The sequence below is a fragment of the Podarcis cretensis genome, assembly GCF_951804945.1.
Source record: "Podarcis cretensis genome assembly, chromosome: 13".
NCBI classification, from domain to species: Eukaryota; Metazoa; Chordata; class Lepidosauria; order Squamata; family Lacertidae; genus Podarcis; species Podarcis cretensis.
In genome coordinates, this window is record NC_137182.1 from 35,691,877 (window position 1) to 35,712,847 (window position 20,971).

The 20,971-nt window shown below is 50.4% G+C and overlaps 1 protein-coding gene and 1 long non-coding RNA gene across 2 annotated transcripts in view; one reads left to right on the plus strand and one right to left on the minus strand.

The window, feature by feature from the left end:
- The window catches only part of KREMEN2 (kringle containing transmembrane protein 2), a 31,319-nt gene extending 12,843 nt beyond the window's left edge, over positions 1 to 18,476 (minus strand). Inside the window, exons 1-3 of the mRNA XM_079950720.1 lie at positions 17,151 to 18,476; positions 2,583 to 2,849; positions 1,513 to 1,637 (exon numbers count right to left, since the gene is read on the minus strand). Of these exons, the coding sequence (XP_079806846.1) occupies positions 1,513 to 1,637; positions 2,583 to 2,849; positions 17,151 to 17,217 (459 nt within the window). The 5' untranslated portion in view covers positions 17,218 to 18,476. The remainder of the gene's footprint in view (positions 1 to 1,512; positions 1,638 to 2,582; positions 2,850 to 17,150) is intronic.
- Positions 7,582 to 11,508, plus strand: LOC307201426. The gene is made up of 2 exons (XR_013832710.1): positions 7,582 to 7,647; positions 9,206 to 11,508. It is a non-coding gene; the product is annotated as an uncharacterized lncRNA (long non-coding RNA).
- Positions 18,477 to 20,971: the final 2,495 nt, after the last annotated feature.

The following is a 20,971-nucleotide window of genomic DNA, read 5'->3' on the forward strand; positions in this document are numbered from 1 at the left end:
TCCATCAGCTTAAGGTGGCCTTTTCCCCCTAGCTGAGGTGGCTTTAAGGAAGGTAAAAGTGGTTTTAAAGAAGCGTCGTATCTTCTGGCACACGCAGAGATTTATTTTGTCCCAAATAGGTGCTGCAGGTTTGCTGAATAACACAAAGACTACCAAAGCTGCTTGCCAGAGGCCAAATCAAGTGTACACACCACACAATGGGTGGCTTTGAAAAAGGGTTGGACAAATCCATGGAGAGTAACACTATCAATGGCTACTTGCCATGATGCTCTGTCTCCACAGTCAGAGGCAGGAATGCTTCTGAATACCATTTGCTGGAAAACACAAGAGTAATATTGTGCTTGGGTCCTGCTTGAAGGTTTCCCACAGGGATCTGGGTGGCCACTATGAGAACAGGGTGCTGGACTAAATGGCTGATTGGCTTGACCCAGCAGGCTCTTGTTATGTTCTTCTAAGCGGCAGGGGTATCTCTTTAAATATGCCTTCTAGAAAAACACAGAGTTATCTGATAACCAAAGGGAATGAAGCAACAGATTGGGACTGATATTTCTTTTAAGCTTTGGGGCAAATTGTAAAGCAGCAACTTCATCAACGTTTTGTTAAAAAGACCAGCTAATGTTCTAGGGCTGGAGTAGCAGAGCAGGAAAGTACCTTCAACCCTGTGTAGAGCTTAAAAATGCATCACAGCTGAAATTAAATTTTATAAAGAAAAGTCACACAATGACTTGAACATGTGGCAGCTTCACCACCATCTACACACAGGCAATAGCCAATAGATGCTTGCAGGCCTATATCTGAATTTTTGAGACTGGGTAACTAAAAGAACAAATGCAACATCATCAACAACACCTCTAAATATATCATGGGAGGGGGTGATGTGTTCAAGTACTGGCCAGTTATCCCAAGTGCCTTTGCACTCATTTTTTTGTTTCTATGGGTCTGTTATGAATAAGACTTAGTTGAACACAACCCTAAGCCTTTCTCTGTAGGGTTGATGCTTATTTGGGGTTGTACCTAATATTTGCCCTACTCAGTGCTTTTTTTCTAAAATACCATTTAGGAGTACTCTCATTTTGACTCAAGAAAATCACCATTTTATAGTTAAAATCGGGTAAAATAAATACAGTAAATGGACAAAAGTACAAAGATTCACAAAATGTTTAGGGGTATGCATACCCCTGCGTCCCCCCCAGGAAAAAAGCACTGGTCCTACTCAGAATATACCCACTGAAATGAATAGGCTTGATTAATTTAGTTTTGTTAGTTTTAAAGGGTCTACTGTGAATACAACTTACTTCAGTACACCCCATAATTTATATCCCAGGCTTTCTACCATGGAACTCCAAGTTGGTGTACACCAGATTCACTCCTGGTCTCCAAGACACACACTGACTAGGCCGAGATCCGCTTAACTCCAGCAGAGTTGCAACATCAGACCAGGCCATAAGCCTGAAGATGCTATTAGGCAGGCCAGGTGAGGTGAGGTGCCCATGGTTGACAAAGAGCTTTTACCTTATAGCCCCGCTTGCGGCAGAAGCTGAGGCAGACTTGCACTGTAAGCTTGGTGGAGGTGCCGCTGCTCCCACTCAGGGCCGGTGGGGTCCCAGAATCTAAGAAGCAGCCGACGTAACCTGGCACTGGAGAGGAGGACAAAGTGACTGTGTTTTTGTTGTCTGGAAGGCCAAGAGAGCAAAAACCCCAATACCACCCCCTGGAACACTTGTATAAAAAGTTACAGAATTTCACCATGAAGTTGTGCACTGATTGGAAACAAAGCTGTCTGTCTGCCTTAAGGCTTTTGCAAGTGCTGCGACAGACCAGTTCTATCAGGCCTCCTGCCCCTCAGCTGTCACCTGGAGAGTTAGCCCAGGCTCGTGCAAGGTGGGGGGGGGGCAGGAGGAGACACTTGCCCCAAGCCTCAGAGGGCTAAGCTAACTGGGGTTTATAACTTTATTCTAACAAGGCAAGCTCTGTATGGGCCTGGGTCAGCCATTCCATTAGACTCCTTCGTCTTGTCTCTCCACTCTCTTCATTTATCTGTGTGTTTTGGGAGACTGGGGAGCTGGTTTCAGCAGGAGGGGGAGACCCCCTGGCTTCTTCACCAGCCTGACTCATCTCTGCAATCTGAGACTCAGTTGTGTGCCTGTCTTTGCTCTGCTCTCTTCATACCTCTTCTGGTTCTGGGTGACCAGGGGGAGGGGAGCTTGCCACAGCAGGAGAGGGAGACCCCCGGCTTCTTCACCAGCCTGAGTCATCTCTGCCTCTTGGCTCCTTTCTCTCCAGCCTCTGCTTCTGCCTCTAATTCTGGACTGCCCTCTTCCAGAGTCTCTTCCTGCTCACTAAATCCTGTTGCCTCTTCAGCTTCCAACACCACCACCTCCCAGCCTGCTCCCTCTTCTCCCTCATCGCCATCCCACCACCAATCCCTTGGCTCTGAGCCTTCTTTTCCTAGGGGTTCCCATGGGGGTTCCCCCACTGGTGCCTCCAACCACTCCTCTGCACTCAGCCAGTCCATCACACACACACACACACACACACACACACACACACACAAACTGTCTACCCAGGCCTCCTGTACTCACTGTGGCAGGTCGGGATGTCACAATACTTCCAGTAGATGCCTTCCTCGTTCTCCGAGATGTAGCACCAGGGCTGTACGTCCCCATCCGGGTTGCGGCAATAGTTGTGGCTGCCCAGGCCCCATTCGCCGTTGGGGTACTTGGCGGTGTTGTAGGCATGCTCTCGCGTCTGGTTCCAGTAGAGGCAGGGCCGCCCCGTGCTCCCGGGAGAGGTCCTGTTCTGCGTCCCCCGGTAATCAGCTCCATTCACCATAAAACATTCAGACAGCTCTGCAGGCAAGGAGAGAGAGAGGGAGGGCTGGTCAGCGAGACGAATCTTCTCGTTGCACACTCTCGCTTTCTCTCTGGCATCCCAAAGAGGATCTATATATCTACATATTGCATTTCTTAAAATCCCACTCTTCTCCCGAGTTGCTCAGTTGCAAACACATACACTTTATCCTTACAACAACCCTGTGAAGTAGGGAAGGCTGGGAAATGGTGGCTGGATCCAGATCATCTACTAGGATTTAGGGCTAAGAGGGGATGTAAACCTGGGTCTCCATCCACCCTATACCAGCTTAACCACAATAGTTCAGGCCCTGGAATTTTCAGAACTGGATTACTGCAATGCACTCTGTGTGGGTCTTCCCTTGCACTTGGCCCAGACACTGCAGTTAGTGCAGAATGCTGCAACACGGTTACTGACGGGGTGAGACCTTCTCAGTAGACAACCCCTCTGTTCAGAGATGGGCACTGGTGGCTGGTTTGTTACTGTGCCGAATTCAAGGTGTTACTATTAGTACATAAAGACCTTCATGGCTTGGGACTAGTTTACTTGCAGGATCTCCTTGTCCCAGATGGGCCCATTCAATTGCTTCAGTCTGCAGAACTGGCACGGTAACCAGTGCGACATAATTCAGCAGTTGTAAAAACGTACTCTGCTTGACAGGTTTGAATCATGGCATGCCTTGATGAAAACTCACACTCTCACAATCCACGCATACTGAAGCAGAAGAAAGGCTCGTTGAAATCAGCGGGGATAATTTCCTAAGAATTCTGCTGTTAGCCATTGCCTTACCCCAGATCCTTAGACCTCACGGGCCCTGACCTTTAGCTCTTCATTTCTAACAGCAAAAGAGAGAGGGAGAGGGAGAGATTCCTGGATCTCAGAGGATCCAAGTCCATGCTCTAAAGTTGGAAGGCGTGACTCGTAATTGGCAAAGGCCGGATTTGACTGATGAATTGTGAGGAAAAGGTGCTCTTTGCCCACTCAGAGATGTTTGTTTGTTTGTTACCTGCCCTTCACCCTAAGGTCCCAAGGCAGGTTCAATAATAAAAAAACACTAACTGCATACACCCCGTGCATTTAAAGCTTCCTGCTGAAATCCTGTAATTTGTTATACCACAAATGTTCCAATTTTTTATTTATTTTTGGGGGGGTCCTGCAAGGCGCTAAATTAAATCTGCTTCTTTAATCACCATTCCTGTGGAGTTTTGTTTTTTTTTAATAGAAACGAGCTGATGGTTAGCGTAGCAATCACAGCCTGAAGATAAAAACTTTAAAACAAAGTATGGCAGCAAGGAGGGGTCAGAGCCACAGGAGCTTGTACTTCCACATACTTCCTACTGATGCCACATACAGTGGCACTTCTGCGGTTTCCTCCCCCTGCAAACTAACACAGTTTTGCACAGGAATTCACAGCTGAAACATGCAATCTTTAAAAGCGGACGAAAGGAAGTATGGTGGCACAGTGCAACTTACTTGCACTGTCCGGGCAGAAGGGGGAGTGGAGACTGGCGATGGGCAAAATGCCGAGCATGCAATGGGTAGAGTTAAAATCTGGATGCACTAACGCGGGCGCATTGGGGAAGCATCACAGGACAACTGAGAAAGAGGGATGATGTGTGGACGGTCCACTATAAATCCACTTCCAACACATTACTAATACATCAACGGCATGTTGCTGCATACGCCCACAATAAAAAGAGCCTTAATATTGCAGCCTTTAAAGCCCTTTCGAGCCTCTTTTGAATACTATTTGTAAGTGAATGTTGAAATGCTATTTTAAATACTCCTGTATCAGATTTTGGGACTGCTGGTGTATTTCCACACCCATTTCAACCTCCTTGTTGGTTTCATGACACCTCTCAAAGGATGCAGTTGATTAGAAGTATATTTCAGTCTCCCGCCCACCACTTCCTCCCTGCCCTCCACACATTGGGGGAATGGCTTTTCTTGTCTTTTAACCTGTCCTCCCTCATTGGGAAGTGTCTCTTGGTTGACTGATATAAAGAATCCGGCTTCTTCAGGCAATCTATCCTCCCTTTCCGCTGTTCCCATTCCCCCGCAGAACTGGTAAGGCTGGGAAGGAAACCTTGCCAGTTTCACCAGCTTTGAAAAAAGTCATGCACTCTTGTGAACACAATCAGGAGCCAGGGTAGCATTGTGCAGAGCAAGCCACTATTCCTGTCCCCTCTGCAGGAAAAGACCTGACCCACATTTAGAACACATTCAGTGCATATTTAAAACATATTACTTCCTCCCCCCCCCCATCCTGAGAAATGTAGTTTCCTTCCTCACAGAGCTATGATTTCCAGCACCCTTAATAAGCTACAGTTCCCAGAATTCTTTTTTTTTGGGGGGGGACGACAGCTGTGTGCTTCAAATGTGCATTAGATGTGCTCTAAATGTACATTGTTAATCTTGTCTGCCGATTCCAGATTAATGGGGAGCAGCAGCTTCCTGAAAAAAACTACTGAGGCACCAGATGATAGTTTTCATACTATCGGAGACCAACAAATCTCAGTTGGTAGAGTGTAAGACTCTTAATCTCAGGATTGTGAGTTTGAGCCCCACGTTGGGCAAAAGATTCCTGCATTGCAGGGGTTGGGCTATATGACCCTCATGGTCCCTTCCAACTTATGATTCTGATATCTGGTGGCTGTGAATTCCACTGGGAAACACGGTTGTTAGCAGGATGGGAAAACACAGTTTCTTGCACCTAATGTTTAGAGATGTTCTAATAACCTGAGCAACCCAGTGGTCAAATTACTGGTGGGAGGGAGAGAAGGAAGGGCTTCCAGCCTCCTTACCTTTTATGACACATACCATTTAGGTACTGTTTTTTAGAAATGTACAGGGTGACACAATACAAATAAAATTCTGGCAAGTCAGAGACTGAAACTTGTGGATTTCATACACCCCCACCCGTACCCAGAGTTGCAGTTAGGTAATTTTAGACTCTGGACATGAGGTGGAGGGGGAACTAAGTGAGATGGCAATGAATATTCCGTATTCCTTCGCTTGTTTAAAAATATGGCAGGTGAGCCTTACTGCGTTTGGAGACCCCCCTTCGTCATTCTCCTGATGGTGCTCCTGGGCCACTCTACCTCTCCTCCTACAATTCGAGGGCTGCTTGGGCCCAAGAGTGCAGGGCGACCAAGGGCCCAAGATGAGGAGCTCTCGTCTTCCCTGGCAGTTCACCAGAGACCTCCAGTTGCCCCTCCTTTCCACCCCCACCCCACCCCCAAATCTCTGAAATGTGGAGCTGGAGGAACATCAGAGCAAGCGTGACAAGACAAGCTTGAAAGAAGAGGGACATGTCCCAAGGCTGCCTCCCGGGTGGGGGCCAAGAGGAGATTAGAGATGCTAAATGTGTAATCAGTTAAAGCATGCAGAGGCTTTGAAGATTCAAAGGGAATCGGTGTGGAGGGTGTCGTGTGAGCCTTGGCTGCAGGCAAAAGAAACACAGGAGACCCTTTTAGATCTTATATTGGGGGGGGGGAATGGAGGAAGATCAAAGAGTTCAAAGGCGCATTTAATCTGCCATGCCAAGACAGTCAAGTGCAGGCAAAGCACAAGGGGGGGTGGACAAGACTCCCCCCTCCAATCCAGCTCTTTGACCTCCAGCAAGGTCAGCAGTGGGTCCCTCTGGACTTTAAGTCGGGGGGGGGGGGGGAATGGGTTCCAGCCCTGCTCTCAAATCACCAGCAACTGCCTCAGGGAACGTGTTTCCATAGCGAGGTCAGCTCCAGAGCATGCAATGCATAGTAACAATGAGGGCCAGGGTGCTTCTGAGCATGGGCAAAGTTCTTCCCCTGCACTGGCATGACTAACTGCAACCTATCATCTGGGATAAACGTCTTGGTCTGTCCTGCGTCAATAAAGGTTCCTGCAAAAAACAAACAGACCATGTAACACCTTGCAAGGAAAATCTAGCACATCAAGGAGAAAAATTCTGGCATAGCCCAATATCTGCTCTGCTGTTGGTTGGTTTTTCGCTGTGTGCAGGAACATCCCAAAGTTTGATTCTTCACCTGCAGCCTGATGGGGTACAGCCCCTTATTTGACCACCTCAGGTTTCTGCCACCTCCTTCCACTGCAGACATAGACCAGTCTGAAGAAGGCACAGATACTGGATCAGGAAGCAGAAAGGTGGGGCCGTGTGAAAATTCAGGAGTGCCTTTCTTGCTGTGGGAATTGGGGTCTGTTGTTTGCGTGTGTTGGGAACGCAGAGAACCCAGAGAAGTTTAATCTGGAGGATAAGAGCATGGCATGTCCAGGAATCAACAGGGGAGACTTGCCTACCTGCTTGCTCCTCCCCGTGAAGAGCAGAAGCAAATCCAAGTTGCAGAATGCATATTTTCTTGACGCAGAATCCTGATTACACTACACACACATGTACCATTTCAAAAAGGACAACAGGCACAGATGCGGCCAGCCTTCTTCCCAACAAAATAACGCCGAGTGCCAGGCTGCATTCTTCAGGTGCCCCACGCAAGGAAGCCCGTAATCCGAACTGGCGAAGAGAACCGGCCGCTCTGGGCCCTGTCCCTCCCTGGGAACCCAGGAGTCCTGGCTCCTAGCCGGCCTTGTTCTATCCCAGACATATTAATGTCCTTCCACAGCTGGGAATAGGCCCAAGAGCCTCGCTTTGCCTTCCCTGCCACTGCCCCCCCCCCACCTCCGAGCCTGAAGCCTCTCTGTGGTGTAACCAGACGCCTTTGCAGCCCAGCAGACAGAAGCCCCGGGGGACAGGCCCCACCTGTTGCCGGGGATGGAAATAGCTGAGAACATAATAAACAGGTGGTTGATATAAAGCAAAAAAGGGTGGGCGGGGAGGGGGGCGTAGGGATTTCGGGGTGGGGGGAGATCTCTTGGTGGGGACGGACGGACGTAGAAGCCTACAGAGGCCTGGAGCCTGGATGTCTAACAGGTGGTGAGTGTTGGCAGCTGGGTCCTTCGACGCTACAGGCTGCTTGGGCCTGCGGCGGGGGTGGGGTGGGTGGGGAGTGCAGAATTGGGGACCAGGGCGGGTTGGGGGGGCATGAATGTGAGGTGGCCTTGGAGATCAGGAAGGGGGGGGGGACATCAGAGGGACAAATGGCTCAGGGCTCTCTGTTCTCTTGAGCCCTGGGATTGCGGAAGAAACGCAACGGAACGCACACCGGGGGGTGGAGGGAGAAATAGCCCTCTTCCGACAAACGTGGGATTAGCTATTTCGGTCCCATTGTGGAGAACTTCCTCCTGTTGGGGAGCTGCTGCAGCTGTCCAAAGGCCAGCAGTCTGTCGCGGCGAAGCAATAGGGAAGGGGGCAGAGGAGAATTCCCAGAGTACTTGCGATGCCTTTCTTTCAATAAATATATAAATAAGTAGATGCCGGGGGCGCTTTCACACCTTTAGGAACTGGCGTGTGAGGATGAGCCCATGTGTGCACGCACATGCTCTCTTCTCCCCACTCCAGGGATCCTGGAGCTCCTTCGACATTTGCCCTTGTGTTAGAAAACCAGTGAGGTTTCTTCTGAAGGCAGCTTACCTTTCCCTCACTAATCTTCCTGCGCGAGGTGCAAGGTGGGAGGGGGGCCCTTGGGGATGTTTCAGACTAGGCCGGCTGTGAGGGAGCCATCATGCACATGTATGTACAGCTCACACGTGAAAAGGGAGGTCAGGCTGTGTGCACACCATGTTTATAAAGCGCACTGCTTCTGTCGGAGAACTCTGGGAACTGTAGTTTACCCCTCACGGTGCAACAGTTCCCAGCACCCTCAACGACCTGCAGTTCTCTGGATGCTTTGGGGTAAGTTGTGCGCTTTCTACACATGGTGTGTACTCTGCCTTACACATGGGAGAGAGACAGAGATGAGCGGCTGTGTGGACCCCTCCCCTCAGCTTACTGCTACCTCATCCAGTTGCTCCAAATACCGTATTTTTTGCTCTATAAGACTCACTTTTTCCCTCCTAAAAAGTAAGGGGAAATGTGTGTGCGTCTTATGGAGCAAATGCAGGCTGCACAGCTATTACAGAAGCCAGAACAGCAAGAGGGATTGCTGCTTTCACTGCGCAGCGATCCCTCTTGCTATTCTGGCTTCTGAGATTCAGAATATTTTTTTTCTTGTTTTCCTCCTCCAAAAACTAAGTGCGTCTTATAGAGCGAAAAATATGGTACATTTCTGTCTTCTTAGCTGCAACACTGGAAGCAAGCTGGGAAATGGGGATGGAACGGCTGCAGCAACCAAGTGCGAGAGGGAAAGCATGATGGGGCCGGTCCAAGGCATTTTGCTTCCTGAGGCAAAGAAGGTGCCCCTCTCTCCCCACCCCAGAATCCAACCAGGCTGACAGTTTTGACAGCAGAATTTCACTTCAGGTCTCGCAACTGGGAAGTTCTCTCCCTCGCACCTGAGGGCAGCAGTTAGCAAGCTTAGGGGAGCTGCCATCACCGTTTGACACCCCTCCACATCTACCGCCTGAGGCAGCCACCTCCTTCTGCCAGCTGCCCTCCTGCTGTCACATCTAGCTGGGCCCTCAGGAGAAATAAGTCTATCCCTGTCTAGTAACCATGATGGCTACATGGAACTACCATGAGCAGAGGCAGTGTACCACTGAATACCACTAACTGGAAGACGACAACGAGGGAGAGGGCTTTTGCGCTCCCGTGCCCTGCTTTTGGGCTTCCCAGAGGCATGACTGACCAGTGAGGGAAGATGGACCTTGGATCTGATCTAGCAGGACTTGTTTAATGACCGTTTAAGCATCCTGACGATGAGGAAACTCAGTGACATGGATGTGAGGCAGATCGTCAATAAGAGCCTGAAAGAGAGACAGCTGCCACCTCCCAAATGTCACTCTTTTGCAGGACGGATTCAATCACATACCAGAAACTAAGATTGGCACAACTGAAGAGTTCTGGTGCAACAAATCCACATCATTCCACTTTTCAAAACATACTCTGCGGTAAGGAAAGTGACAAAGAAAAGGGTGGGATAATGACCAATTGATGGGAAGTTATACATGAGCTCGGTGCAAACTAATCCGGAGGGATGTTCTCCGATGTATAACCTCCCCACAGACAAATCTGGAGGAATGCTCAATAAAGAGGTCGTCTGGGGGATCTTGGTGCGGCAGAACGGCCAGAGCACCGGATATGGCCCTGAAATGCGAGTCCCACCTCTGCTTTCGGGATGCACGGAAATGTGGAGGTGTCAGCCGAGGGTGTGTAGGAGGGAGAGGGTGTGTAGGAGGGAAAGGAAACTGGAGATAGGGATGGGGCGCACAGTGGGTCATTTCACACTCCAGACTTAATGGTCTTATGGGGGTGGGGGAGCTCTCTAGATGGCCATGTGTTTTATTTCGTTTATTTAAAACGGTCTCATCCCCCTCTCCCTTTAGATGTGTATTACCAGTAGCGGACAAAATTGCAGGGCAGAGACAAAAAGCTGTGCTGCCAGCATTGCTGTTCCTACGGCACTGGGGCAGGGCAGGGTGGTCCTCACAGCCCCCACTTTGCCCTGCCCTGCCCCAGGGCCAGCCAGGTACAAGTTGTGATGGCAGTTTTGGGATGGCAGGTCTGCCACATCAGCCAGAGCTGTGGAACATAGGAAGCTGCCTTATACCGAGTCTGACCATTGGCCCATCTAGCTCCATAGTGCCAACACAGACTGGCAGCAGCTCTCCAGGGTTTTCGGGTGTGGGTCTCTGCCAGCCCTACCTGGAGATGCCAGGATCGAACCTGGGACCTTCCTCATGAAAAGCTGATGCTCTGAGTTACGGCTTTCCCCCTTGTTTCGAAATTCAGCAAGCCCCACCCCTGCTGCACTTGGGGGGGGGGACTGCTCCTTCTACTGAGTGTGGGGTTCTGGACCTCTGCCCCACAGTCCTGCCCCGATGGCACCACACAGCTGCCACATATTGGGTCAACATTTTCATGGAGCTATCCACTACAAACCCAAAGTCTCATTCCTGATCAGTTAATAAATGGATGCAACAGACAGAATACTCTCTAACATTTCACAGAAGAGAACAGGAATATGATCATTTGGTGCAGTGGTTAGACTGGCAACCTAGGACTGGGGAGAGACCAGCTTCAAATCCCCCCTCAGCTATGAAGTTCTCAGGGCTCATCAATCTCTCTCAGCCAGTAGCCTGCTTCATAAGCCTGCTGTGAAGATAAAATGGGACAAGGGGAGAGTTCCTTGGCGGAATGGCGAGTTATAAATAAAAGCCAATTCTCCAACCAAGGGCTGTTGCCTGAATGCATCTGTTGCATTGCTGAAATTCCTGTTCTGCATGCTACGCTAATTTACTTTTGCAATAGGTTGTCCTCTAGTGATCTAAATGGGAGGTGTTTGCTGTTATGGTTAAAAATAACTCTTAAAAGCATAATACAAAATATGCCTTAGTGTAGGATAGGGATGGGTGAATCTGCCCGTTTTGGCTTTTCTCAGTTTCTCATTTTCCTTAACTTATTTTCAGTTCTCCATATCTCCACATCAGTTCACAATTACGTGTTTTTTTTAAAGTCCTCGTGAACATTCATGAGAATTGTAGCGCAACTTGTTTATATGCCATTTTGCCTAGTATGTACGTACATTGTTGCAAAGCAATTCTCCCTGATATAATGCATTTTTTTGTATGTTCTTTTCCCTAACACGTGCACACTTATGTACCCTTTATGCTAGCATGTACATTTTTGTACACAGCACTTGCCTGGAAAGCTGCACTGCCAACTTTGGAAAAGTGCAAATTTTGGGAGGGTTGCTTCCTTCAGTTCGCATATTGTTTTGGATCGTGCAAATGATTGTCTTGAAATGCAAACTGAATCGACTTTCTCCCTTGTCCCAGTGTAGGAATGGGGAAACTGTGATCCCCCCAGATGTTGCTCCCCTTATCCTTGACCGCTGGTCCTGCAGGCTGGAGCCTTTCTCCCTTGCTGCCCCTCATGCCTGGAACTGCCACCCAATGCATCTTTCAGATGCTACCCCTGTTCCTTCAAATCCTTCTTCAAAACGCACCTTTTCTTTGATGGAAGACCATTAAGCCTACCTCTTTTGATGGTAATGTGAATTGCTTCACTTACTCTGAAATAGAGGCATTCCAGATGGCCAAGCCATGGGTCTTTAGCCCTAGGCCCAAGATCTCCTGCTCCATCCCTGATTTATGCAAACACATGCCAATAGGCCTGCAGTCCTGGCTCCACATACTGTCAGTTGCCTTCTGACCCACCAGTTCCAAAGGGCACCAGCTACCACTGGCAGCGCCCCACTTCAAATGACAGTAAGCCAGCTCTGCTGTGTTTGGGGGCACTCCTGCTCACCTTGCCCCCAAAGTCATGCCCTGACAATCCTCACTGCCCCTTAGTTCCTATCTCTTCCTGCAACTAAGCCCAAGTACATGTAACTGTGCCCAGCAGATATACTTCCCCTGTTTACTTTCGCCTCCATTTTTCTACCCCTCCTACCATCGCCTCCTCTATGACAAATTTTGGACTGTATGCTCCTCGGGCCAGAGACCCCTCTCCTTCATTTTTCTCTGCTACGCATGTTGATGGCGCTTTATAAGCAAATAATAATAATAATAATAATAATAATAATAATAATAATAATAATAGTTATTATTGTGCGCACACAATAGAATGAGCTTTTTTCTAACCTAGGATACAAAATAAACAGTTTTAGTCATGTAGTTATCATCCTGCTGCTCCACCGCGCTGGAAATTGATCCACAAGGTATCTCTTCCACCGTGATGTGGGTCAGCTACCGACCGGACCATGGGATGCAGAGGTCAGAGTAAACAGGGAAGATCTAAGGCACTCTGCAAACTACAAGAGGTGGGGAAGCCCACAAGATGCAGCTCATCTCTGAAGCCATGAGAGACAGAAAAGTAGCAACGGTAGACTCCTTTATATGGGGTAGGTGAAACTAAAACTGAATTTCAAAGGATTTCAACAAGCCTGACCAATGTGGATCTGAGAAGTTGCTTTTCCCCCCTTTTCCTCTCCCCACCTCTTTTCCCCAACTTAATGACAGGCAGAAGATCAGCTTAATTTGCATACACGGGAATTATCCAGAGGACTGAAGTAGCTGGTTGATAAACGCTTATGGCAAATGTATGTAACGGAATAAATCCTCCACAACTACCCTTCCTTCACACCTGGGGTTCTCTGTTCAAAACCACACAATAGGGATCAGAAATCCTAGCTCACCCAAACAATAAACATGTGAGCATAATTAACTAGTGCAGGAGGTGGTGATGGCAATCAGTTTATGTCTTCTTTTTTTAAAAAAGAGTATATTCTTAATGATTCTATATTACTGCATAAATTAACCCCAGTTCTGTATTCACAATTACAAAAGCATCAACATTCCACAAAGGCAGAAAGTAATCTACCTTTCTTATACCACTCTTTACGAATCTCCTCCTTTTGCGACAATATGTTAAGAAAAAACATCAGAGGGTTATTGATTGATTCTGTATGCAATGACTGTGCTCACACACAGAGAGAAACATGCTTGGTTTAAGGAGAGTGGTCAATGACAGCACCCTCACAAGAAAGTGAAAGATTTAAAACCACCGTTATAAAGAGGGAATGGGGAACAGAGCAGAAATGAACAGGCTCAACTGCCTCCTGAGCCAGAGCACCCCCTAATGGCAGTCTGCTGCACTGCAGCTGGCCTTTTCTGTGCTCGGCGTCTCAAACGTGGGAAAACACACAAAAAAGCGAATTTGAAAGGGACTGTCCAGCATTTCCTGTTGAAAAGGAAATGGGAGAGAAACTGTGGTTTTGATCCTAGTAAAAGAACAAAGAGACAACAAGCTGGGCTTTGTGCTCTGTAGTCACAGGGGTTGCCAACATTTTGTCCTGCCTTTTCCAAGTGCACAATATAAAGGCAGAAGTTCAACCGGCAAAGAATCTACAGCAGCTGCTTGCCATGCAGGCAAGATTCACTTGCTGAATATATTCTTGCCATACAGCAGAGAATGCCTTGCTTTGCTGGGTGGGAAGTATTTTCAGGAATGGATAGGACTCTGTGACAGGTAGAAAGCTCCTTCATGTACCATTCAAGATGCTGTCTGGAAGAGGAACCTCTGTTTTTGTGCTTATTTTATCCTACAACGTCTTCCTTTACCACCACCACCCACTCTTTAATCCTCACTACAACCCTGTGGTGTAGCTTATGCTGAGATAGAGAATGACTTGGCCTCAGGTCACTCATTGAGCTTCTTGGCTGATTAGGGAAATTTGAACCCAGGTCTCTCTGGTCTAAGCCTGACACTCGGGATTGCCAACCTCTGAGGGACCGTGGGGCCGTCTGCAAAGCAGAGAAACCGCCACAGCAACCAAGCACATGCCACAGCCTAGGGTATTGGCGACAACAGAGTGCCTTGTCCAATTTCAGCTGGTGTGGAGAGGACCCCATTGGTGATCCTTGCCCTACAGCAGCCTTTGCCAACCTGGCGCCCTCCATGTGACTTTGGACTGCAGCTCCCACCAAGCCCATCCAGGTAGGGGCATTGCTGCGCTATGCCCTCAGCACCTGGCAAGAGGCACAGCAACTCCAGAGCTGCGCCAGGAAAGAGCCAGGGCTTCGTTCTGGTGACGGATGCCTATGTGTGATTGTTGGGCAGCAGGTGGGGCAGGTTCAGGACGTCCTCTTCCAGCGACAGAGAGTGTCTCTCCCCACAGATACTTGCATGAGGCTGTACACAACTCTGCCTTGGAGTCCCTGTATAGGTTTATCTTTGAAACTGGTGTCGAGATTGGGGGGGGGGCGGAGTTTAAAAATCCCTTTGTTAAAAGGTGCCAAAGAGAAAAAGATGCCAGACATGGTCGTCATCTGATCTTTGATTAATGCCCAGATTCAGCATCTAGATCCCTGCTGGGTGGGTAGAAAGTAGCCCGCCTACTTTTTCCCTGCACCACCACCACCCCTGCCAGGAGGGGCATCTGCACCCCTGGCGTCAGCTTCATTAACTACATCCCCCGAAGTCCGGGATCCCAAATTTCAGGGTTCATAGTTAGTGAAGCCCCCAGGGTCCTCGACCCAGTACATCCCCATATTAGCTGGGCTTCTCTGATAGACCTTATCCTGTGAAGTTGCCTATCGGTAATTTTACAGACTCAGACACAGGCTGCTTTCACACCACACACTGAAAGCACACGGCTTCCCCCCAAAAACCCAGGGAACTGTAGTTTGTGAAGGGTGCTGGGACATAGTCCTGTGCAGGGTAAACTACTGTTCTCATGATTCTTTGGGGAAAGCCATGGAATTTAAATGCATGATGTGGGTGCAGACTCAAGCCTAGTATTGTCTACTCAGACAGGCAGCAGCTCCCCGGGGTCTCAGCCGGGAGCTTTCCTCATCAACCACTGCTCCCTGATTATTATTATTTTTTTAACTGAAGATGCCAAGACTTGTGCTCTGTTGCTGAGCCACGTTGACCCCTTCTCCAAGATATGGCCTCTCTGGAATGTACCCCTGCATGTGATCTTAAAGAAGAAAAAGAACCTCTAAGCATGCGCTGAGTGTCTTCCCCGGCCTGTGCCACAACAGAATATGCACGTGTTTGGGGTGATTATGATCAGTTTTGATGTCAAAAGATGAATCTCCAAATCAAAGGGCATGGTTTTATTTTTTGGGGGTGGGGCGATTAAAACATAACCTGTTACCTGCATTGCTATCAATAAAATCACTTGAGGGAAAGAAACAGAACTTATTGTTCCATCAAGCCTTTGGCATTATCTCTTGGTCCAGGTACTCTGCCTACTGCAGCTAAAGTTAAGTATGCGTCACTGAAATAATCACGTTTTCTTCCCCGCAGGTCCCTTGCACCCAATTACCCCTCCTCCCTTCTGTTGCCACACTTGCATCTGTTCTTTTATACTGTATGATTGTTGGGGCAGAGACCTGCCATTCCATTCTTTGTAAAGTGCCAGGGACATTGAAGGAACAACAATATCCAGCTTACAGCCTCCCCACAAAATTGTTCTGTTATGAAGAAGAGAGGAGGAGAGAGAGAGAGAGAGAGAGAGAGAGAGAGAGAGCTCAGTCAGTAAAGCATGAGACTCTTAATCTCTGAGTTGTGGGTTCGAGATTCACATTGGGCAAAATATTGCTGCATTGCAGGGGGCTGGAGACTCAGCGAACCTCATGGTCCCCTTCCAACTCTGAGATTCTATGACCCAAATCTTGGAATAGCTTGTCAAGCTGATGAATATCTTTGAAAGTAATTGGGTTGGGGAAAGGATGAAGAAAGGAAAGCATACCTTGCTCTGGGGGGAGGCGGGGCCCTTCCTACCCCCCCCCACCCCCCCCCCCACCCCAGCAGATCTCTAGCATCAGCAGCATTGCAGACTGCAGCCTACCTCCCCAATTATAACCCAGCCCAACCCTGTTGAGCCAGTTCCTGCCACTTGGGATTCCCATCTGACAGGTATCCTGGACGGCAGCCAAAACGCAAGTGGGGAGACAGATGCTGCCTGGGCCAGAAAGTGTGGGTGAAGAACTGGACCGCAGGGGTGGGGATCTGTCCCAGACACTTTCTCTTTCTCTTCTCTCTCTCTTTCTGCTGCGGCAGGCAGGGGTCCAGCAGCTGTCTAGGGGCCGAGTGTGTGAAATCGGCTGGGCTCCGCCTGTCTGCCGTCGGGGCCGGGTGGGACAGGTGGCCGCTGAACTGTGCCTTTGAGGCTGGGGGCTCATCGGGCCAAGCAAGGGAGGCTGGAAGGGGGGAGGGAGAGAAAGGGGGAGGGAGCCAGAAGGGGTCCTACCAGGCCAAGGGAAGGCTTGATGCTGCCAACCACAACGGCAGCTCCAGCCATCCTCCTCTCTCTCTCTGGCCATCAGTCCGACACACCCTGCCATCCAACTAAAGGACCAGAGCAATGGGACACTTGCACCAGCAGCCCCCTCCCATGTACCCCCTCCCTGACCACTCACTGCCCTTCCACATGACCCCCACCCTCAAAGGACAGACAATATAGGAGTCCTGCTTCTCAAGTCAGTAGAAACAGTCTCAAAGAGAACCCAGGAGTCCTGGCCATCTTGCCTCCCCCAACATACATTTCAAGTTTTAACACATTCAGCACCTGTCCCAGAGCTGCGAAGGGGGACCCAGGAGTCCTGCCCTGCTCCCTCTGGGTTTTCCTCGCTGTTCCCAGCCCTCCTGCCCCACTCTGGGCCCCTCCCTGCTCCCCCAGCCCCCATTCCCAGAGCTGAGAAGAGGGCCCTGGCTCTAATACCCCTCCTCCCCGTCCCTCACTATTACACACTATTACACACACAGACCTTCCTTCCCTTCCGCAGTTCTCACTCACCTGCCCTCTGCAGAGCCCTCGACCCTCGAAGAAGCACCAACAGCAGACCAAAGACCACCCAGGGCATTTCTGGACGGTGTCACCCCTTTGCCCGGTGCACCCAGGCTGCCCCACACCTGGAGGGTGTAGGAACAGCCAGGGTCCCAAGCTAGAGCCCAGCTGGGGGAGGGAAGGAACAAGAGGGGTGTCTCTGGACTGTCACGGCGCCAGCCAATCGAGGATCTAGGCGGGATCTTCCAGGGTCTGCATGGATGGCGGTGAAGGACGCTGGCGATCCAGTCGTTTTCTGGGATCTCGCGGGTGGAGCCTGCTAACTAGCCATTGCATCGGAGGGGCTCGGATACCCCTCGGCTCCTCTTCCTGCTCCGGAGAAGTCGCTGTCAAGCAGTCGGTGGGTCGGAGAGGATCTCGTTGATCTGTCCGCGGGATCTAGGGATCACATGTCGCTGGTCCCCAAGGGGCACCGTGGGGCGGCGACTGTCTTCTCCTGTCCTGAAAGTGCAGCAGCCCGAGGGCGCTTTGGGTCCCAAGCGAAGTTTCTCTCGCACTTCGACGGGGCGCAAGCTTAGCTGGTATCCTTCCGGATCTGCCACGTTCCGAGCCGGCTGTCCCCAAAGGATCTGGAATCCACTAGAGTCCGAGAGCGGTGGCTCATCTCCCCCGGTCTTCCTGAGTGAGGATCCGGCGGTCAGACGGGACGGGCTCCCGCCTCACCCTTCTTAGCTCTCTTCACCGCTTCAGCCGCCGAGTAGGATCTCGGATCTGGTAGATCTCTTGCCAGAAGTGATGCTCGTGGATCTCTCTTTCTCTCCTCCCCTCTCCGCCTCTCTCGGCTTCCGACCAATCCCTTCTCGGCCTCCTTCTCCCTCCTTAGGCAAATCTGGAGTCTCTCCGGAGCCCCGAGGGATGGTGTGTGGATCAATTCTTGTCCACGACGGGTTTGCTCACCAGGTGCGTTCCTTCCATCCCGGAGGGGATCTCGGCGCCTGTCAGGCGGCGCCGTTCAGCGTATCCTTACTCCCCGCCCTCTCCCCGCCACCTCCAGAGCGGATCCGGAGTTCGCAGGCGGACCAAACCCGAGTGGAATAGTCTGCGGCTCTGCTTACGTCCAGGCGGACCTGTGGTAGTCCGGGCTTTTCCTGGGGGGCGAGTAGTCGGAACCCGCCCCAGGCAGCCCCCAGAGGAGCCTGGGCAGCCGCCGTCCTCGTGGTGGAACCACCTGCAGCGGCAGCCCCGCAGCTCCCTCGGCTGGGCGCTTCTTCGACGGGGCCGGTTCCTGGCTCGGCGGCTTCTGCTGCTGCTACTGCCGCCGCCGCCGCCGCCGCCGCCGCCCTCCGCTCTCTGTTTTTCCCCCCAGCTCGCTCCCCTGGCAGCCGGAGGCAGAAGAGAAGGCGGCTCCCCCGCCATCCCCACCCCACTCCCAGCAGATCTCCCCGCCCCGACCGGCGGCCGCCCCTGGGACGTCCCATCCCGAAGGGGAGGGCCGAGAGGAGGAGGAGGAGGAGGCTTCTCTTCTCGGCGCGACTTCTTTGCGGCCGCCTCGCTCTCTTTCTCTCTCATCTCTGCGCGCGGCCTTGAAATCTGAGACGGGGCGGGAAGAGGAGGGGAAGGAGGGGGCCAGAGGATGTGCGGTTTGGGGGCCAGCGGGTGGGAGAGGAGGCTGGGCAGCCCAGGGCTTCACTTGGGACGTAGCTCACAGCCCAGAACCAGTTTTTTTTTTCCTGCTGGGCCTCAGGCCCCGGAACACGCGAGGAGAGCGTGCCTCTGAGCACGTGCAGAGTTGATCGATCTCTCTTTCTCTCTCTTCATGCCATCGTCCTCACGCGTCTGGAACCAGGGGAGAAAGGTGCGTGAGGCTGACTGCCAGAACATTTGAGCCCCCGCACCTCTTCTTTTTAAAACGGAGCACTGGTCGGGCCTCCGGAGGGTCCATGCCTCCTGTAGCCTGTTTTTTAAATGACTGCGGACACACTGTGCATGCAGAGCACATTCCCCCACCCCGCAAGAATCCTGGGAACTGGCATTTGATAAGGGCGCTGGGAATTTTAGCTCAGTGAGGGGCGAACTACAGTTCCCAGCATTCTTTGGCACTCTTTTGAGGGGTGGGGTGTGGATGCAGCCAAGGCCAGCAGGCCTCAAGGCTGGTGCCTATCAAGGTGGAACATCTCGGGGTACCAGCAATGTGCCATCATCCCCTTCTGCAAAGTCCTGCATTAAAGGTTAAAGAGAGAAGAGGAAGTGGTTTACAATTAAAACTCAGCACCAGCTACTTAAAAAATGAGCATCAAGCAGACCGAATCCTAGGGATCCTGGCTCATTACCCCATGTCAACGCCACCCCAGTATTGAAGGGAACGAGGAACCAGAGCACTCTGGTTCAGTGATTCTCACTTCATAATTTATGTAATAAGGAAGATGGTGAATTGTGGATCGTACACACAGGATCATTCCCTGGTGCAGACGTGAGCAGAGAGTTTGGAGGGGGCCTTGTAGGATACGCAGCCTGACCACTGCTGGATGCAAAATATCCAGCGCTTGGAGCATCCTCAGCAGACACTTGTTCAGCCTCTTGAAGACCTCCAGCAAAGGAGAGACACGTACACACGACCAGGTAGAAATGGCCAAAGTGCTGTTTCTTCCAATGCCCAACCACAGTCCTGACCTTAAGCCCTATAGATCATTTAGCCTGGCTAAAAGTATTTGCTCACATCCAGAGGGTATTCCCTGTGCACAACCTGTGTACACCACCAGCTGGACAGTATGCTTGTAAACCTATGAACATGAAAGGTTCAATGAGATGAGTGCACCATCTGGATACCGGTGAACCCACTATCAAGTGTACACCTATTCACACAAACACCTGTATGTGCGTACAGACAACTTGCTTCTAAGGTGTCAACGAGCCTCCTTCAAATATTTGAATAATGCTAAAGGATTGTAGGTGGCGGCGGAAGGGCAGCTCTCATTACTCACTTAGGAGGAAATGCTTTCTGCACATGTTCAAAGGCAATTGCTTGTGTTAGATTACTGTGAGCCGGTCCTGGCAATGAAAACAGGTACTAGGTCCGAGTGCCTGATAGATTTATGACCTGCCTTGGCTCTGTCCAATGTAATCATTAAAATGTAGTTTGCTGGAGGAGACGGGAGTCCACCTTTGTGCAACCATGTGGTATAATGGTTAGAGTGTTGTGGAAGGATTGGGAAGAGACCTCAGTTCAAAGCCCCACTCAGCCATGATGTTCATCTGGGTGACCTTGGACCTGTTACCACCTTGTAGGGTTGTGAGGATAAAATGGAAGTGCTGAGGAAGAACCATGAAGAACTCTGAGCTCTGGAGGTGGGTGGGAGAAGGCAGGAGAGAAGTGAAATAAATAAGCCTCCCCTGGTTTTACGAAGTGGGTGGAGGTGGGAAGAGAGTGGTTCAAGTGTGTCAAAACCCCAGTCAACCCGCGTGGTGGTTCAGGGAATGTTGACACGGCAAAACTTAAAAACTGGTTTGAGAAACCAGTTTAATTATGGAGGCTTTCCTTCAAAGGATCTCGGTGACTGTCATCTTGTGAGGGTTGCTAAAAATGCTGTCTTTCAAGTCCCCTAAAGTAAAATTATTATTATTTTTCTAATTTGCAGTCCTTTTGTTCCCAGGATTCTTTGGTTTAGGGGCAGGGACGTTGTTCAATGCTTTCATTTATTTCTAGCATTTATATCCCAGCCTTCCCCCCCCCCCAAAAAAAAGGGTGCCCATGTCTACTCAGGAGGTCACAGACCCATGGCACCAATTTGCATAAAAAATTGCATATGCCAATATGTTAAAGAGTGCAAATT